Below are 20,629 nucleotides of genomic sequence, written 5' to 3' on the forward strand. Positions count from 1 at the left end.
AGGGGGCCGCCAGAAAAAAGGACAACTTACCTGATTTAAAAAAGTGTCCAAACTTGAAAATCCTATTGGGGAAGGGTCCAACTTTTTTTATCAACCAAATTTTATTAATACATTGCCCTGACTTGACTATACGGCAGCTAAAATTGGGAGGGGGGGTCTTTCAATGAACATTTTCAACCACAGGTACTTGTGGGACAAGACCCCCCCCCCCCAAATATACCCCGGGTTCAAAAAATATTTTTATGTCTTTTTTTCATAAATTATTCTTCTAGTGCACATTTACAATGTATTTTATATGAAAAATCCAAAAAATAACGCAGAATTAACGTTTTACTAAAAAAAATCATACCCGCGGTATTATAAAATAGAGTATGATTTGTTTAGTAAAACGTTAATTCTGCGTTATTTTTTGGATTTTTCATATGGAATACATTGTAAATGTGTACTAGAAGAATAATTTATGAAAAAAGACATAAAAATATTTTTTGAACCTGAGGGGTATATTCGGGGGGTGGGGGATCATGTCCACAAGTACCTGTGTTTTCAACAGTAAAAGGTTATGTTTGTATACTGTGTGCAAGACAGGGAAAACAAAGCAAGACAGGGGCTCATATAAGCAGGAGTGGAAAATATGAGATATGTTTCGGAGATGCTTTCAGTGGCGGATCCAGGAATCTTGAAAAGGGGGGGGGCGACCAGTTTGGGGTCGGGGTAGGGACCCACGGCCACATAAAAAAAAATGATTTAGTAAATCTTATGTATATTTGGGACACAAAAGGGGGGGGGGCGAGCCCCATTGGGCCCCCTCTAAATTCGCCAATGGAGCCTTTGACTGCAAATGGGGAGGAAACGCCTGAAAATGCTTGTAAGCCATTTGTTCAAGAAATTGAAACCGCCTATGATATTTCAAATACAGCCGAGATCATAAATCTTAGCATCATAGCCCACATGTACATGGTGTAGGTTGCCGAATGTGGTGGAGCTCAGCCAAATCGTCAGGTAATGTACAGTATCACTATGGCGTGTAAGGCATGGCAGAGTCTAAGACATGGCGCTATCATACAGATCTTTTCAGTGTTATATTTGATAAAACTTATTATTGTCATTCATATTCGAAAACTTATATATTCGTATTCGAGAACGTTATTCATATTCTTATTCTTCAACTTAATTTATATTCTAAATCTTGTGATTTATATTCGATAAATATTATTCATACTCATAAATTTGAGAGAAAAGTTTATATTATGGTGTTCCATTGGGGCCACTCGCTTTCGCCTTGGGCCATTCCAAGTTTTTTCTATGTTTAGCGTCCGCGGAAGGATTGGTTTTGAGGTCATAAAATTAAAAACAAACACAAATAAAAATCGACAAATACTAGTCAATTTTCCCCTTGGAACAACCAATTTTAAACAGGTGTGGCAGAAATATACGGGCAAACATCTTTACAATACTAAAATTAAGAATTAAAGAAAGCTTTTGTTTACATATTCATAAGAAACACTGTATTATCTTCACCTCATTGCCAAGTATGACAAGTTTAAATTAGTTGAAATAATGAAGGAATCTGTGCTTTTTGACCTCCACTCTGGCGATCAATGGGAAATAACTCTGGCTAGAATCTGTCTATAGGGCACTTAGAGAATTTGCTTGAAAATGACTTTCAGATCGCAGTTCTAAGTTCATATCGGGTATCAGAGAAATTTATCTTCTTAAAGTCGCAGAATGACTCTCTTTGAACATGTTGAATTAAGTTTATACTAGTTAGTATATACGTCCCTGCATGGTTTAAGTTAATTTTCGGAAGTAATGAAGACGATCTTGAAGAAGATCTAAAGGTTGGATATTTACTTAAATAAAAAAAATCTGTATGGTGAAATATTTTTGAGACATACTCGATTCTAAATTCATAATCCCGGCTCCATTTGAATAACCAAACGGCTTCCAATTCTTTGATTCAAAGCTCGAGCTCGCAAACAAAACCCAGTATCTGGCGTTTGAATCGTTGATTAAGAAATGCATACCATATTTTTGCATCTTTTCGAGATTAAAAATAAATTTCAATGAAAATGAAAATAACCTACTGTGTGTCTCATTACAATTTAAGGTTTTGTTGTCAGACAACAATCGCATAATCTTGATCTTACTGTATTTTCCATGTGGAATCAAGGGATTTTTGTAAGACTAAATATATACTTTTCCTCAACATGCTCAACGGTATGGACATTTTACCGTTACAAAATTGATTTTCTACGCTTTCGTATGACGTATTTTCCCTGCGAGTTACTTCCCTTGGCCGCCATCTTGGAGGTCCAGCTAGCGAAATTTCCTCTTTGAGCTACCAATTTTAAACTTGCATGGCAGAAATATAAGGACAAAAATATTTAAAGTACTAAAATTACGCAGTAAAGGAAGCTTGTGTTAACATAAATTCGTAAGAAAAATTGTGTTATCTTTATCCAATTGCACAGTATGACAAGTTTAAATTGGTTGAATAATGAAGGAACTCGGGCTCGAATACCTCCAATATGGCGACCAATGAAAAATAACTCTTGCTAAAATCGCGTCTATCGAAAACTATTTATATGAGTTAGCTTGCATGTATGCTCATTCAAAATATTTTAGCATATAACATTTAGAGTACATTTGAATTCGTGTTTCTATCGATTGCAGTCGACGGAGTGTGACCCCCGATACTAGTATCTGAAGGGTCACGAGTTCAAAGGTCACTTTTTTTATAGTGAGTAAAATGGCATCATAAATTTTTGATTTTTTTAACGATTAAAATAAACGATAATGGGAATGTGTCTCCTGTAACTGCAAATCATATAGATCTATATAAATATATATAATGTACATTTATACCATTTAATCTTTGACATGGTTGCAATATCATTTTAATGTCAAAGATTAAGTGCATTGTGTTAAAAATTCCCTTTAATATTGTATTGCTCTACATTTAAATCTAATATCAACCGTTAAGCGGATAAAATTCATTACAATGCATTGATATAATGAAACTAACACAAAGCAAACACATTGTGTAGAGGTTCGGAAAATGGAAGATTGAAAATGTGTGAACTTTTTTCGAATTTTTGTGCTGGTGACAAGAGAAAAGAGGAATTTGTCTCGACCTGGCTATCTCATTTATGTAAGAAACATTCTCATATTATCAGCTTAATCCATATTAATCGTTTGTACACTTCTCAGTATTTTGTATAAATCTGAATTCATTTTTGTTTATCTTTGCGTAAGATACATTACATTATCCCCTCACTCTTCTCCATTATGTATTTACTATATACACTTCAAACGGCGCCGAACAAGCATAAAAATAGTGGTTGTCTGAAATTTGGTTTGTGAAGACTGCATCGTACATCTCCTTTTAACAATTCTTTTTGGCCTTCATCAAATTACATAGACATATATGAAGGATAAGTTATTAAGCCACATCAAGATCTCGATCAACTGTAACCGTTACATCTTTCGATTCCAGTATGTGACTCCCAGAAGCCTATAGAGACTGTGTTATTATGTCACCATTCCACGGACGATTTGAAGGTAAACAAACTGAAGCATACCATCTGGGAGCTGGGTCCTGTGACTGTGAAATCCAAAAATGAACACACGAAGGTTGAGGAAGGGTTCAAAGAGGACCTCGTTATATTCTGCCTCTCAGCAGACTATGTTCAGCGCTCTGAACATTTTTTTAATGGTAAAAGCATTGTTTGCTTAATTTATTTTTATGCTAGAAACACATATTTATTTATCACATATAGCTGCTTTTCTTTTATTTGATTATCCATTGGACTTTTCATTAAATCTCTTAAACGTATCCCTGTCCCATTGTTATATCTCAGATGTTAGTAGTCTGATGGAAGGAGATGGCAAGAATGGGGTGTCGTATTTCATGATGGAAGACAGCTATCAGGACTTAAAGAAGGACCTAGCCTCCAAAGGAATCAAAAAGGAAAATGTTCTCTTCTTTGACGACCCGGATGATCCTTCTATTTTTCAAATCCATCGTAGAAAGAAAAAAGGTTCGCCGTACAATTCTCTTTTAAACAGGTGTTTCTCTCCCCCCCCCCCCCCCCCCGAAAATCTTCAACAAATGATAGGCTTTCTACAATATACCTTTCTTCTTCAGATGCAAATTTTTATGATCTTGCTCGTCTTCTTCCTCTTTGGTATTACATGCAATTGAGATAGATAATCAGATTACATCAAAATTAACAATACACTATATGTATATAATGCAGATATGTTTCAGTATATATATATATATATATATATATATATATATATATATATATATATATATATATATATATATATATATATATATGTATATATATATATATATTCTCAGAGAATTCGAAAAAGAAGATTGTTTACGTAAGTGGCTGTTGGGATGCCGCACCAAAGATGGAGCATGTGCAAAAGCTGACATCATCTTTCACGACTGTAATGTGTCATTTTCCCAGAAAAACACGATCCATTTCCAGAATGTCAAAAGAAGACTGGAGTATGATAACAGAAAAAATGATTTCATCTGACCAGTATCTTATCATGATGTCTGATGACTATTTTTGTGACGAAATAACTTCCATAGGTATATTATTAGAACATTACCATATTTTTTTGTTCTTTATCCATAGATAACACAGAACTTTCAAGCATAAATGTTGGATATCTTGAAGAGTGTTTATATTTTCAGAATGTGAACTGATAAGGCGAAGGGGAAAAGTAATTCACATAATAGACGTAAGAAAAAGTAAGGAAAGGGAAGTACCAATGTGGATACGGAGCATGCGCATAATACCTTATGACAAAAACGATGATGTTTTGAATGTTCTCTTATTGCATCTCCTTGAAGAACAACAAGGTATCTGAAGAACGATTAAACAATAAACTATTTTTAAGTTATTATTGAAAACGAAGATTTAAGACACCCGATAAAATGTGGCTAATCCAGACAAAAATAATCAGTTAAATTAGAATTCAAAAGCTTTGAATATATCATATTGGCTTAATTAAAATTTGGTTATGTGAATGAAACCTATGCTAACAACTAAAAAAAAAACAATTCATAGCAAACAAGTCTCAATGATTTTAATTGATAACTTTCATTGTAATTATTTGAATAGGACACGATACGATTATCATCAGTTTTCATCCCTCTGACCTGACGAATGCTGAGCAATGTCTGACGATGTTTCGGAATGGCTTATCTCAGTGTCATGTCCGCCTTTCGTCCGACTTTCCAGACTCCAAAACATTATTTCATCAAATCATGAAATGTCAAGCTCTAATTCTATGTTTATCGGAGGCTTTTATGGGAGATAAAAAATGTAGAAAAGGTATAAAAGAGGAAACTATATATATATATATATATATATATATATATATATATATATATATATATATATATATATATATATATAGTTAGATTTTCATTGAAGCCAAAATATCTTGGTTCATATGTGCAGTATCTTAATTTAAGGGGGCTGGGGGGTCAACAAATTAACCACAAATTAACCACCAGATTTAACTTAATTTTTTAGATATGATATCTTAAGCTGTCAACTATCATTTGGCAAAGAAAAAATTCAAAAATTTTAGTTTTAAAATTTGATCATTGCCTCTTTAATATATATAATGGTCCTTTATCTAAATAACATAGCATAACGAAATATTTGAACAGAGGTGGAACTTGCCCATGTGATGTGGAAGAAACTTATGCCATTAAATTTGCAATCTAGTCCTGCACAAATGGAGCGACCCGATTGGTTGATCAAAATCATAGGATATCATCAATACGCCAATCAGGAGGAGATAAATGATATCCTCAGTCAGAATGTTCTGCTTAACAAAGACAACCTAGTAAGTTATATGTTCAAAACGATCCACGAAATATCAACCAGTTGGCTTTTGTGTTTTTGTTACTGATGGCTTCAATGGTTAAACTATTTCTTTTTGATTACAGAAAATTGAAAACTGGATTCAACGGAATATCACAGTTCCATTACATCCAGAAATTTCTACACAAATGTAAATCAATTTTCCATTCTAGCATCTTGTTTGAAAAGACATGTTTCTTAATTTCACCGGAAAGACATGTTCTTTAATTTAACCGAAAAAATTGAATAATATTTTCTCACAATATATTTTTTACTAAGTGCCACAGGCACTTGTTTCTGTCATAATTTTTTTGACGGGGTCATGTGACCCCGTCTATTGGAGGCCTCAAAACTGAAGCCGTGCGGAGAACACATGAATTAAATCTACGCTACATGAAAGAGTGCAGAAATTGTTTTTATTAAAATACAAACACGCTGGATAAAACTAAAGAGAGTGATATGAAGTTTTTCTTACTCAAATTAAAGACGCGTTCTGAAAATTTTAAACGTGAAAAACACAATACTGAACCACTGTAGTATACAAACTACGCGGCTGCGTAAGACAGCGTACGTGTCATCGATTGTCATATGAATTCGGACCCAGTGAAATTCGGATAATTCAAAAAGGTTTCCTGACGGTGGAAATGAAAAAAAACGTACAAATATATTTTTTCACATTTTTTTTAATTGTTAATATTACATTATAAAAAAGTTAAGTTGGCATAAATGCCCTATAAAAAAAAATTCAACATGCTGTAATGAAATTTGTAAAATAATGAAGTTTATTATTTGACCCCTTTTTTACAGTACTGTGTCAGTACTTTGTGATTTAACCTATAATATAATTATTATACTATGGGTTAAAAAATTATTACAGAAACAAGTGCATGTGTTAAGTACTAATAATGCTGAGATTTACCGTATCATTTCGAATGTTTGAAAACTATATACCGGTCGACAGGGGATGCTCAATCCTCCATGACACCTGATCCCACCTCTGATGTTTTAGAGTGTTTGCTCTGATCCTGATTTATATTGTTTAAATGGACTTTTGAGCTTAAATACTGTTCGTTATCTTCATATATTTCATGTACAACTGACAAAGTATAAACGATCAGTAAAAATGTCACTTTAACTTGGGTTCTTTGAGAAAGAAAGTTAAACATGAATAAATAATTTCTTTCCTAGATCGACATGTCGCAGCTGTGGTGGAGGGCCCCAGCACACGATGACAGACGCCTTTGGTAAAGTGGAAGTGTTTGCGGAGGGTGGATTAGAAAGGCGAGCCGCCATGGTAAGAACTGTGGATATTTTACTGAAGTACCGCAATGGGTAGAACTGAGGATATATTACTGCAGTATACATAAGCTTGGTTATTTTTGGAAATTTTTGTAATCTACAAGTTGTTACCTGTAACATCGTATTAGATTGGACATCGTTTTTTTTCTTTATTTGGCTTTTCATGAAACCTTCATTTTGTATTGTTAATTGTTTAATGTGTTATTCTTTATAGATAACGTATGAAAAATGTGCTCTATTTATCTATGTTTTATCTTATTTCTTTTTCTCTCTCTCTCTGAATTTGAGATTCCCTGAATTTGAAATATTAATGATACCAAACGGACCTAAGAACTGTTCTTGAATTGTCTTTAGTATGTTCGTCTTAGCACTAATTCCGATCTGAAGACTGTGGCTTCTCTGATCATCGATCAGTGGGGACTAGAACGACCACGCCTTCTTATCTCAGTGACGGGGGAGGGGTCTCAAATTATTAACAACCCAAGCAAGTCAAGAGTCCTCACAAATGCTCTTCAGAACATCGTCAAAGAGAAAGGTAAGTGTTTACCAATTAAAAAAGTTTGAAGTGCAACAGTATACATGTACAAAGTATTAAAGGTACTAGTAATTTTTTAAAATAGATATTACATCTTTTATGAAAAGAGGAAATTTCTTAATTTTGTACACAGGTGTATGGTTCACGACAGATGGTGCCACTTCAGAAATCTCCAAAGTAATTGGTCAAGTCGTAGAAAAAGAGGATGTTAATGAAAGGCCTACAGTGATTGGAATTGCCTCCTGGGAGTACCTCAAGATGAATGAAAATCTGGTCATTAAACATGTAGGTTTACAAAGGAGTGTAAAATTGAATGATTTGGAAAGTGTAACGTTAAATGAGGTTGAACTGTAAAACTGGGATTTTTTTACCAGGGTTTTGGACGATGGCCTGCCACCTACAGCACAAGGGAGGCTATCAAGGCCAGTGGGGCGTACCACCTTAACCCCTTCTGTTCTCACTTTCTTCTTCCACATAAGTGTGCAGTTGTCAATGAGAATGGCGAGAGTTCAGTTATATCCACTGCACGGTTCAGAACAGAGTTTGAGGAGTACATACGGCAAGGAAAATACGCTCTCCAAAAATCCCGTAAGATTACCTATCTGTTGCTCTATATTTTGACTTATTTCTCCTTTCTTAGGGCCATATGAGTCAATATACAAAAACTTCTTTTTCTGAAACAAGATTTCTTTTATAAAGGTTGTCCTGAGGCGATACCCTCTTTGCTCCTGGTGGTGGGCGGGGATCCTTTACAGTCGCTCAGTATGGTTAAGCGGTCTCTCGATCTCCGTAGACCTGTCGTAGTTCTCCGGGTACTTTTAACGAATACTTAAGTAATCTTACTTTCGTTCCTTCAAATATTTCTTCACCTTAAAGGACTTTACTGCATTGAAATGATACTTCATTATAGGGAACAGGAGGCTTTGCTGATACTTTGGCAAATGCATTTACAAAGGGAAGGTTGGTAACTTAATTTTTGTTACATGCTTTTTTGTTTGTTGGTTTTGTTCTTTTATCTTTTTTGTTTATTTGTTTGTTGGTTTTTTTTTTTACATAAAAGTCTATTCTTTAATGTAACAATTTAAGATATTATTAATTCCAGTTAAGTGTGCCGTTTCGCATTACGTCACAATCTTTTTCGACAGATGCACCCAGCGTAAACAATTCACGCCCCCGCTGCGTGATTGGTCAACTCATTTTATCAACATTGACACGGAAATAGTCTGTTGCACCAGCTACCAGTCAGGGATAAGAAGAAACTTCCAGTTATAAAAGCTTGCGGTTAGGAGGCGTCTAACATTTACCTTGAGCGCAGCTGTCATCATAGGTTGTGACGTAATGCAAAACGACACACTTAACTGGAATTAATAATATTTTACAAGAATTCGTTGCTTGATATGCCTTTTGCTTCCTAGAATAATTTTGTGAAGATTATAAAATAATCTGCTCATCTCGTAATTAAAGAGCATTGTTCAGCAATTATGTTTCAAATTTTTGAATCACTATAAATATTCTAATGTGTGAGCTCAACTTTGGATGCACTTTAAAATAATTGAAAGTAAAAGTTCTTCGGAATAAACATTTTAACATGCATTGTAATTTAATAAGATTACACGAAAGAGGTCAAAGTCATTTATAACCCACAGAATAACAAGATAGAAAAACAATATAGAATTGTTATTGTGTTATATAGATTAAATTTCAGATTGGCAATGTGTAAGGTGGGGGCTATCATATGAGATGTAAATATATACATGTACAGAGAAAAGATAAAAGAGAATTACATATAGTCTCTGGCTTATGTATATTTCAAGATAAGAGTATTCATACTTATAAGTTTTTTTTTTTTAAATAAGTGTATGGTGACCCAGGAAAGGCATCTTGTCCATGGGACACTTGATCCTTGCGTTCTTTAATTTTGGGAATGTGAAAGGTTTCTCCAAAGTTCTAAAAGGAACAAAACTGAATGATTTTTATTTTTCTCTTGCGATCATAGAACTGAAGAACCAAAAATTCTGGAAATTCTTACACACCCAGCTCGGCAGCATCTGAGTTTCGTCAACCTTAACGACGACCGCTGTCAACTGGGTCACACAATATTGGATGTTCTCCTCAGCAGTATATCGGGTACGTGTATTTCAGGTTGACCTTTCCCTGCCAATAAGGAGGTTTTATCACAGATTCTTCTTTGGAATAAATTACTCCAAATCAGGATGAAAAATTATCAGCTAGGCCTAGATTACAAAGTACTCGGTTATAACCAGTAGGAGATCCGATCAAGGATTATTTCTGTATTTAAACATTTTAAATGACACCTTTAAAAGATTCAGATAGTGAAATATTTGAACACAGAAACAAACCGATATACAGTAATAAAAGCTTTTAAATTTTCTCTAGGAAATTCATTAGTGAACAGTAATTCAAGAGAAAAGGTTTATAAAGTTAATCATATTTTCAAAACACAGCTATGTTGAACTAGATGCATACTTTATATGCTTTATATACATGTATATACTTTTAAAGATGATGAACAGAAGTTGAGTCTAGCTTTGGGATTCGATAACAGCGAAAAAGCAATGGAGCATGTTTTCTTCGACAACAAGAAAACACAGTGTTTAGAGGTCAGTGAGCACTGAATTAGAAGCCTAGGTTTTGTGTAAAATATCGTTTCAGTTCAACAGTCTCTGAATAAATTCCATGTAATGTCCGTTTGTAGGAATCATTTGTAACAGATTTGATGCTAAAAGCGATGCGAGAAGAAAAAGTTGATTTTGTACGTCTTCTAATCGCGGAATGTGTTGACATCGAAAAATTCCAGCTGAACAACAAAGACAAACTCTACACATCAAAATATGTAAGGTTTAATGTAACTTCATTTCATAGAATGCTTTCTTCTCGAACTCTTTAATAAGATGTATTATGATGGTATTTGGGGACTCTTTTTTTTTTTTACTTCTTAGCTGCCAGATGAACTTAGAAGACAGGTAAGAAATACGTACTATCGGATAATAAGCATTTGAAAAAAATGCCCTTATTACTTTTTTTACATTAAGAATAAACTCCAATATTAAATTATTCTACAGCTTGGATGGGATACAATTCCAACCATTGAAAACATTCGGTGCTTTGTTGTGCGAATGCTAGCAATGGACGTGTTCGTGGAATATGATGTTAATATGGATATAAGAGGTAATATCATCTATAGACTATATGTTTATTTCTCAATAGGGGGAAGGGGAAAATTACACATAAAAATGCAATTTCCAAATTTTTACATTACCTTTGACAGATCATCAAGTTGACCCATATTTCTACCTCATGGTGTGGTCTCTTCTAATGATGAACTTGCGTGATCTTTCCATATTCTTCTGGCAGCACTGCAAGGTTTGTTGTCTGTAAAATTACAGTTGAACTTCGGTATCTCGAACACTGATATCTCGAATACCATGGATATGTGGAAGTGATTTAGAAGTCCCAACCCCATATTCTTTAAGTATTTAACCCTGGATTTCTCGAAACCTCAGATATCTTGATGTTTTTCTCGGTCCCTTTGGGTTAGAGATAACCAAGTTTGACAATATATGATAGATATTGATGTCTTATTAGTTGTAAAATGTACTTGTGTTTATCATCAACCATAAAATCTCACAGGAACCACTTCCGTCAGCACTGATTGCTTCAGGAATATTGCGTCAGCTGAGAAAAGGTTGTCAGGTTACAAACCGAATCCTGGCAGATAAACTCTTCAAACATGAAAAGTTAGTCTTGCTCTCACACATGTCAAATAAAGCATTTAAACTTTGACAAGCGAGTGTAACTTTTTATTCAGTCACATTTTATGTTGTTTTTCTTGTCCATTTGTTGCTATTGGGTATTTGAGCTTCCTTAAGCATGTCTTTCCTCTTAGGGAGTTTGTGAAGCTATCCTGTGATGTCCTACAGCAGTTTTTTGAGGATAATCCCGAGGACACAGAGCGGTTCCTCATGAAACCACGCCCCCGCTGGCGAAATCTCTCCTGCATGGAGATCGCCTTTCGATTAAAACACAGACCTTTCATGGCACATGAAGCATGCAAGATACCCATATACAAGATATGGTTTGGAAGAATTTCTCCAGAAAACAATTCATTGAGGGTATGGATAGGCAAACTCTACCACATTAATCATGAAATTGCAGATAATTCTGGATTATTTGAAATTTAAAGTGAATCTTTATCGAATTTCAGATGATAATTTCGGTGTTTTTCCTTGGGATGTTTCCATTTGTGCTGAAATTTATTGACGTGTCTCCTAACCAGTCCGGCAATAAGGTTTGTCCCCCCCCCCCCCCAGCATAAAGGATCTCTAGAACAATTTTTTGGCAACATTGTCTTATTTTAGAAAGACAGAAAAACTTAAAAATATCTCTGCATAATTATTTTTTCCTTGACACAGAATGAAGCTTCATGCTGTAGTTCGATCTGTAACAAAGTCAGGACTCGAATTGTAGAATTCTACACAGCTCCAATTATGCGTTTCTCCCATACAATGGTAAAATAAAACGTTTCAGTTTTAGACCTGTTCAGATCCATGGTTTTTTTTTCTTTTGACATTATTGCTTATGTAAAGAAAGCTACATTCTTGCTATGAATTCGCTGATGACTTTGTAATATTTTATCAGGCGTCCTATTTGTTGTTTCTGACTCTGTTCAGCTATACGTTGCTGGCTGGTTTTTCTGATCACTTTCACTGGCGAGCAGTATTGCTATACTGTTGGGTGGCTACACTTATGTTGGATCAAATCAGAGAGGTGAGCGGAGTAATACACGAAATAATGTACACTACCTGACCATTTCTACAATGTAAAAATATGACTTCGAATAACTGTCTGTAATGAAATTTTTCTCATTATTCAATTTTTCTTTTGACAGCTTCTTAATGGAATCGATGAAAACAAGATTTTTTTTGGTCACAAATATCGCCGAGAACGTCCATCCGTTGTGCAGGTATACTTTAGGGACAAATGGAATTACTTTGACGTCACAATTCTGTGTTTCTATATAATAGCCCTGGCTCTAAGCTTCGTTCCATCATACGCTGCCGTAGAATTTGGACGAGTTTTTATGGCGATGAGTCTAATTGCCTTTTTCATGAGGATTCTGAAAACGTTCTCTGCAATAGAAGAACTTGGGCCGAAGTTGTGGATGATTGCTGCAATGGTAAATTTAATTTTAATGTGTTCTCAAATGTATCTACAACTGTCTTGAATGATTTAAAGAATAAAAGTATCTGACCTCATACTTCTAAGATGAAATATACCTTTTTCTCTCAGTGACGTTTCGTTGCACAGACTTTGCATTCAATTTATTATTTTAATTGGACAGGCCAAAGACTTGATGTTCTTCGTGATAATCTTGATGGTGTTTGTGGTCTCTTACGCTATAGCCGCCTATTCAGTGATATACCCAGAGTCTGACGTTGACTGGGATCTCATTGCCAATGTTCTGAGACTGGGTTACTGGAATCTATATGGCGAGCTTCTCCTAGAGGACCTAGAAGGTACGACTCAAAAGCTTATTTTCGAGGAAAGAAACGTTCATTTTAGATAATTTATAATCAATATGGATTTTTCACCGTCCAATTTACCTCTTTACACACCTTATTTGGCATGAAATATATGGAGATAACGAACAGTATTCAAGCTCAAAAGTCCATTAAACAATACAAAATAGGAGCAGAGCAAACACGGACCCCCAAACATCAGAGGTGGGATCAGGTGTTATGGAGGAAAGAGCATCCCCCGCCGACCGGTCACACCCGCCTCAATCAATTGTATTTGAGAGATCACTTTCTCTTGGTCAATTCAAGACAAGTTGAATCAATCAAGCCAACAAATCAAATCACAGCATATTAGTATTATCACCATAAAAAATATTTTGGAAAATGATGAATTAATGGTTTAACTCACAGCTAAGGAACCCGAATGTTCGTTTGATCCTGCTGTCTATAGTTCGGGAATACTTCCAAGATGTGCTGTAAAACACAGAAGACTTGTAGGGATGGCCATGATGGGGATTTATCTTTTGTTCGCTAACGTTATGCTGCTTAACATTCTGATTGCAATGTTCAGGTAATACTCTTCCATTCTCTTTAAAGAATCAGTTTCCTAAAAATGCAAATGGGCTTCTGAAACAAAATTTTAATAAAAGGTGCAATATATAGAATAATTGTCGGTTTATTGTTGTTTCTTTAAAAAATCATTCAGTGATACTTATCAACGGGTACAGACACAGCGGAACCAAAAATGGAATTATGAAAGATACGCCTTGGTAAAGGAATTCCAGCGAGTTCCAGTCATCCCTATGCCTGTGGGAGCCTTAATTTACATACACTACTTAATAAGATGGATCTACAGGAAGTGCAAAAGGTGCACTGTTGTTAGCAACACAGAAAAAGGTAAAACATCTGTAATACAAAAAACCCCACATTATGTGGTGTTTGGATGCATTGTTTATTATTAACTAGCAATATTTCAGGTTATTGTCTCTGGTATACAAATGTACCACTAAGACCTGATTGATATAAACGTACTATGTGTCTCAGGGTTTTTGAATTTCTTGTACTTGTGTGCAAATTTGTGATCGATACTTTTCAAAAGTGATGCATTAATGTAAAAACTAAATTCAGTCGTCGATGCACTTCTTGGTTTATTTTGATTTAATGACTTAGCGCATTATTAAAACTTTTTTTTTACATTAGTTTATCTTACTGCAACTATCATACTTTATTCTATGAAGCAGAAAAAGAATGGAAAATCCTAAGATCTACCCTATCCAACTATTTCAATTTTTCAGATTAAATCCCTTTCAAACATTAATTCTAAAAACAAAAAAGTATATAATATTCATGTCAAGAATATCAAAAACTGTTTCCCTAATTAAACAAATATTGGTTGATAATATACTCATATGACAACTTAAAGTCATTTTCTAATCTATACTTATTTTTTGTTTCATTAATCTTTGAGTTTCAAATTATGATTTATTTAATTGCATAATTTTACCATTTAGCTATTTTGTCATGTACTTTTTTTGTACCAATGTTCTATTTTATCAATACAGCAAGAGCTGAACAAACATATGAATTGCATATATAGAACACTTTTATTCTTGGAAAATGTTTGAATTTATCTTAACAAGATTTCAAATTAATTAAACACAGATCATACATGAAAAACTACGTGAAATCGAGAACATTGAAAAATTTATGAAAATGTCTTTATCTTTAGTTTTATTAGGGAAAGAATTGAATGAGAATGAAACAATAAACTGCATGGAGCGAGAGTGTGTGTACTTGTTTATGAAAAAGAAACGAGAAGAAAGTGATGCCCAAAAGCAGATAACTGCACAAGACGTCTCTAATATAGTCAGCGAACAACTCACAATGAGAATAAACAGGTAAGATTGGACTATACCTGGACAGGTGAGTAGACATGTACTGTACAGTTAACACTATACAAAATAGCCGGAATATGATAAACAAGAAAAAAGATTGACCCCTGAAACTAAACAGGGTAAGAGTAAACAAAGTATACAGGAAGAGAATATACAACTTAGTCTTACATAAAAAAAGACAAGCGAAAACAGACAAAATACACCGGACAGGTGAGACTGTATAGAATAATATTGAATATTTAGTTGAGATCATAGATAAGTCATATAGCATTTTCGGACATAGTTTATAAATCTGTAATTTAGGAACTATTTTAGAATGAATGCTAATATATCAATCAAATGCATTAATTAACTCAGAAATTTAATTTTACAGATTGCAGAGTCTTACAGAAACACAGCTGTTGTCAAAGATACCAGAAACTATGAAATAATCCTATGTAATCAAATTACTGGAATTAAACACATTTGTACATTTGTTCGTTTATTTCTTTAATTGTACGATTTTGAACTCTAAAATTAAGTGCAACTACAGGAACTGATAATTAAGCACTCAGCAGTTTACTTAAAACATTTCAATTACACATGAATAGATGACTTGATATTATTTTAGTCAGTTTTGAAAATATTTTTGTATTGTTACACTGAGAATGTACGTTTTCAACGGGGTCATCTTTCCGTGGAATTTTACATTTTCTGTTCAACTCGCGGATAGAAAAATATACATAGGTTTCTTGGAATACAATTATATGTACACATTGTATATATTTGATGCATTTAAGGTTCAGTGTGACTCCGCGGAAAATGTGACCGCGTATATATCGTAAATTAATCCCACGCGGAAAAATGTACGTCTATAGCAGCATTTAATGATATTCATCCAAACCAATTTATAATTTTATATATAAAGAAGATCGAATTGCATATTTTGAAAGTCAACGAAGTGTTTCTTGTGTAAGCACATCGTGGTGGCTTTTTTATATTTGACTAAGTCAATGCATTCTAAGTTAAGAGGCATCTTTCTACAATTAGACTTCTATCTCATTGTTTCACAACGAAACTGATAGATAACAAAAAATATAAAGAAGCTGTTGAATATGTTACTCTCGTGATGACCGTGTTAAATATGAATATCCCTTTTCCTGGAATTTCTATAGTGTATGCTTATCTGAGAAGTAAATGTATTATTAACGTATTTTTAAAGATCTCCAAATACAAACTTAGCTGCTCAGCTCTCATAGTGCTGATGTATGGTTGAGGTAGGGGATTTTATACATAGAAAAGATTTAAAGGAAGTGTTTCATCTTGTGAACTAAATAAAGTTTTGAAAAATGTTTATAATGACAAAGGTGAAGATAACGAAAACTGATCAATTTCATAAATCCAGTAAACAAAACGAATCGTGAACATCGAGAACAGGGCTAACACACGGATCCCCGGAAACACCACAGGTGGGATCAGGTGTCTAGGAGGAGTAACCAGCCCCTGTTGACCGGTCACATCCGCCGTTAGTCCTATGCATTGAATTGATCAGGTATTTGGAGTACTTTGTAGTCAAATTTTGTATATGAAAAAGCAGTGACCTGACATAGGTAAAATACGACCCAACGATAGGTTGTATTTACAGACCTAAAGGTCATTATATCGACCGTAAAATTAACGAATAGCTGACCTTAAACAGGGTTGTTGAAATTCTTGTAATATCAACTTATTTGTCAGAAGCTGGCCTCAGTTTAAAAATTGGTCGTACTCAGAGCATGCTCTTGCGTATCGCATCAGTTGAGAGACATAAACACCATATGCAAGTGATGGTGGAATATTACTACATAAATAAGAAAAATTAACGATGGAAAAAGTGAAGTCATCCAGTTTGTCATACGTTTCGTTGTAAGTTGGCCATTATCGTCGATAGTGTAAATATCCGAATATAAAAATAGGTGTAGCAGTTTCTGTGGTGCCTTTTATCGAGTCGACAAATAAATGAAAGTACATGTAATTATTGTTAATTGATAAAATGTCCATACATCTAAATGTCGAATACATGCACTTGAATGTTAAATGGATGCACTGAATAATGCATTAAGGTGTTGTCTACCCGTGTTCGAAGTTTTACTAAAATCAAACCAAACCTATTTTATCGCATCAGTTGAGAGACATAAACACCACTTGCAGATGATGTTTGAATATTTCTACACAAATAAGGAAGTTGACGACGGAAAAGCTGAAATCATCCTATTTGTCATACAGTTTAGTAATTACTTGACCGTCGTCGTCTATAGTCAGTAAAACATCCAAATATGAAACGGGCGTGGCAGACTCTGTAAGTGTTCTTTTATTTCGAGTTCACTGGGATATATCGTGTTGACATATGAATTGAAGTAACTATTGTTTATTGATAAAACGTCGTCGATATATCTAAATATCGAGTTGAAGGCAACAGCAATATATTCATAGGTATATAAAAACAGGTCGGCTAAGAAAGGAGCACAATTTGCGCTCACGAAATTCCAGAATTGTTGGGAGATTACATAGATATTGTCAATGAGGAATCCAGCATCTTTTAATATCAATATCAGAGTACTAGTATGTAGATTTAACTATAACAACCCCTCCTCAACACTAATTTAGGTTAAATATTTCGCAGCCATAAGGTTTTTAACCCCTTCTCTTAAAGAAGTGTAAATGAATCAAAATTTCGACATTTACATTAAAGAGGCAATTTGCTCCGGGCCCTCCGATGTTTTAGTGGTTCCCAGCCGAGTTGATATAGCATGGTGGACACACTTCCTGGATCCCTTGATGAATAATCACCAGTGGCGAACCTTGCTGTCCGGCGCTGAGCATCTTCTAGGTGTTGAATTAGATGATGTTGGTAAGGATCCCAAACCACTGACGCATACTCCAATACTGGACGTACTAGGGTTGTGTATGCCTTGCTTCTGATAGCCTGTGGGCAACTTCTGGGGTTCCTTCTTAAAAATCCAATTGTTCTTGTGGCCTTAGCAGTTAATATGCTCGCGCCATGAAAGGTCTTTACTAATTGTGCTTCCAAGGTATTTACCACTTGGGACATCTTCCAGGGTATGGTGATGCAGTTGGTATGATTCTTTAATTGGATGGAGTTTCTTAGAAATGTGGATGGTGGTACACTTCTGAGGGTGAAAAGCCATCTGCCAGTCCTTTTCCCATTTCTCAAGTGCGCATAAGTCCTGTTGAAGTTGGACTGTGTCATTGATTGATTGGATTGTCCTGTAAATGAGGCAGTCGTCTGCAAATAATTTAACATTTGATGTTACCACCTCCGGGAGGTCATTGATGTACGCAAGAATTAATAGGGGACCCATCACTGTGCATTGAGGTACTCCGGAGTTCACATCTGCTATGTTGGAGGACATCCCTTCAACCAATACTCGCTGTCTCCTGTCTGATAAGAAACTTTCTATCCATTGTAGAGTGCAGCCACGAATCCCATAATAATACAGTTTGTGAAGGAGACGTTGGTGTGGTACCTTATCGAATGCCTTGGCAAAATCCAGTAAGATGACATCAATCTGGTTGCCATTCGATAGGCTACTAGCCAGGTCTTGTACTGTTGCAATAAGTTGAGTTTCACATGATCGCTAACTACGAAGTCCGTGCTGTGCTGGTGTAAGGATAGAGTTTCTTTCAAAGTGGTCCATGATGTTAAAGTGGAGAATGTGTTCCAAGGTCTTGGAGCAAATTGCCGTGAGAGATACAGGACGATAGTTAGCTGCTGTACTCTTGTCGCCTTTCTTAAAGATGGGTCGACATGGGCCATCTTCCAGTCATCTGGCACACGTCCACTATTAAGTGACATTTGGAAGAAAAAGATCGATGCCGGTGTAATCTCCTCTGCCAGTTCCTTCAGAAAACGTGCTGATATGGCATCTGGTCCGGTAGCCTTGTGTGGTTGTAGATTACATAATAGTTTGTAGACACCACGTGAATTAATGGTTATGTTGTCCATTGTCAGAAATGGGCTGGGACCTTTGTCTGGAGCTTGGCTAGTGTCCTCCGTTGTATATTCGCCTAGGCTTGTGGGTCGCTGGTTATGAGTCCATCAGTATTCCGTAATGGTGCTACACCAGAGACTTCTTGTATTTTGCTTTTAATAAATGACCAGAATTTCTTGGGATTTTCTTAGGCACTGGGGGTGATGATGTCCTTCACGTATTGTTGATAAGCAAGACGAATAGTGCGCTGGCATTCTGACTTAAGAGACAGGTACCTTTGCTGATCACGCTGCTTCTTTGTTGCCTTGGCTTTGTGGAATGCACGAAGTTTCCAGCGCGCTAGACGCCTGCTAGCTGTATTGATCCAAGGGTTGGATGTCCTGGATCGTGTGAGCTTATGAGGAACGTGTCGGTTCCTGATGCCAAGTAATGTCTCTAGAGAGTTCCCAGTGAGTATCAACTGAAGTGAAAAGTCTAGTGGTAAAGTCTTGTACAAAGTTGTTGATGACTTTCGCAAAGATGTCATATCTGCCTTATCCCATGAATATATTTCACGACGGGCCGGTTTACTTCTTAGCGGCTGGATTAAGGAGTCAAGTAAGACTGCATCATGGTCGCCTACCCCTGGGATGACTTTACGTCGTTGCACAAGTGATGGGTTACTGGTAAAGAACAAGTCTAGGATTTTATCTCCCCGTGTAGGTGTGCATACAAGCTGCTCCACTCCACAATCACCAGGGATGTTCAAATATTCTGTCGACATCTTGCTTGGATATTGGTGGGAGATGATTGATTGGGTAGACCAGTTAATGTCTGGATGGTTAAAATCACCTGCCATCCAAAAGTCACACTTAGGATGATCCGAGCGAACCTTGCTCATCTCCGCTACAGCCAGGAATGCATTATTTTCGCAAGTAATGTTAGGTGGGCGGTAGTAGGCTCCTATGATGATGGACTTTTTCTTATTTACCTGAAGTCTAACACAAAGGAGCTCATGGTCTTTACTGGTGTAGACTGGCGTACACACCAAGTCATTCTTGACAGCAATGATGATTCCACCATGGGAGTCAGCCCTATCCCTTCGGAAAACATTGTATGTTGTAGGTATAACCACTGCTGAGAAGATGTTGTCATTCAGCCAATAAGTCTCTGTGCCTACAATGATGTCAGATTCCAAGTTATCAATGAGTACCTCAGTCTCGTGAACTTTGTTTTTTATACTTTGGAAGTTTAGTGATACCACTGTGAGGGACTTCCGTTTCTGTTGTTTGGGAGGTGAATGATCTCGGACTGGAGATGATGTAGCACACGGACTCCCAATGGAAGAAAACGGACTGTATGGTATGTCAGAATTAAGGGCTGAGAAGCTGTTGTATGTGTTCTCTTCCACTGAAATGAAATTGTAGATCTTGCTGCTGTTTGGGGAGTTGCAAGCACTGCAGATCCACACTGTGGATGTGTTAACAAGATGGATATACTCTGGAGTAGTCAT

At 35.7% G+C, this 20,629-nt stretch overlaps 2 protein-coding genes across 2 annotated transcripts; one reads left to right on the forward strand and one right to left on the reverse strand.

The window, feature by feature from the left end:
- Nucleotides 1-971: 971 nt before the first annotated feature.
- On the forward strand, nucleotides 972-15,634 carry LOC133197021 (transient receptor potential cation channel subfamily M member-like 2). The gene is made up of 31 exons (XM_061332861.1): nucleotides 972-999; nucleotides 3,497-3,715; nucleotides 3,861-4,040; nucleotides 4,370-4,612; nucleotides 4,718-4,885; nucleotides 5,148-5,360; nucleotides 5,705-5,883; nucleotides 5,987-6,051; nucleotides 7,089-7,194; nucleotides 7,554-7,734; nucleotides 7,868-8,019; nucleotides 8,109-8,322; nucleotides 8,434-8,546; nucleotides 8,645-8,694; nucleotides 9,731-9,861; nucleotides 10,258-10,355; nucleotides 10,451-10,588; nucleotides 10,695-10,718; nucleotides 10,818-10,923; nucleotides 11,024-11,118; nucleotides 11,386-11,492; nucleotides 11,642-11,867; nucleotides 11,960-12,043; nucleotides 12,168-12,263; nucleotides 12,394-12,522; nucleotides 12,644-12,931; nucleotides 13,097-13,271; nucleotides 13,683-13,842; nucleotides 13,978-14,168; nucleotides 15,001-15,169; nucleotides 15,540-15,634. Exons 1-31 carry the CDS (start codon nucleotides 972-974, stop codon nucleotides 15,595-15,597), a joined length of 4,386 nt encoding a protein of 1,461 aa, XP_061188845.1. The 3' UTR covers nucleotides 15,598-15,634.
- Nucleotides 15,635-19,324: 3,690 nt separating this feature from the next.
- On the reverse strand, nucleotides 19,325-20,629 carry LOC133197022 (uncharacterized). Its single transcript, XM_061332862.1, has one exon. It carries the CDS (start codon nucleotides 20,627-20,629, stop codon nucleotides 19,325-19,327), a length of 1,305 nt encoding a protein of 434 aa, XP_061188846.1.

This window comes from Saccostrea echinata, unplaced genomic scaffold (genome assembly GCF_033153115.1).
Source record: "Saccostrea echinata isolate AGI-Se365-2 ecotype Australia unplaced genomic scaffold, CSIRO_AGI_Sech_v1 ptg000030l, whole genome shotgun sequence".
Taxonomy (NCBI): domain Eukaryota; kingdom Metazoa; phylum Mollusca; class Bivalvia; order Ostreida; family Ostreidae; genus Saccostrea; species Saccostrea echinata.

Bases quoted from the DNA above. Each gene is read 5' to 3' on its own strand.
- LOC133197021 (XM_061332861.1), top strand. From the start codon at position 972: ATGTGGTGGAGCTCAGCCAAATCGTCAG. The intron at 12,264-12,393 runs GTAAAATAAAAC...ATATTTTATCAG, and splicing joins TGCGTTTCTCCCATACAATG to GCGTCCTATTTGTTGTTTCT. The intron at 12,932-13,096 runs GTAAATTTAATT...TTAATTGGACAG, and splicing joins TGTGGATGATTGCTGCAATG to GCCAAAGACTTGATGTTCTT.
- LOC133197022 (XM_061332862.1), bottom strand. From the start codon at position 20,629: ATGACTACTCCAGAGTATATCCATCTTGTTAACACATCCACAGTGTGG.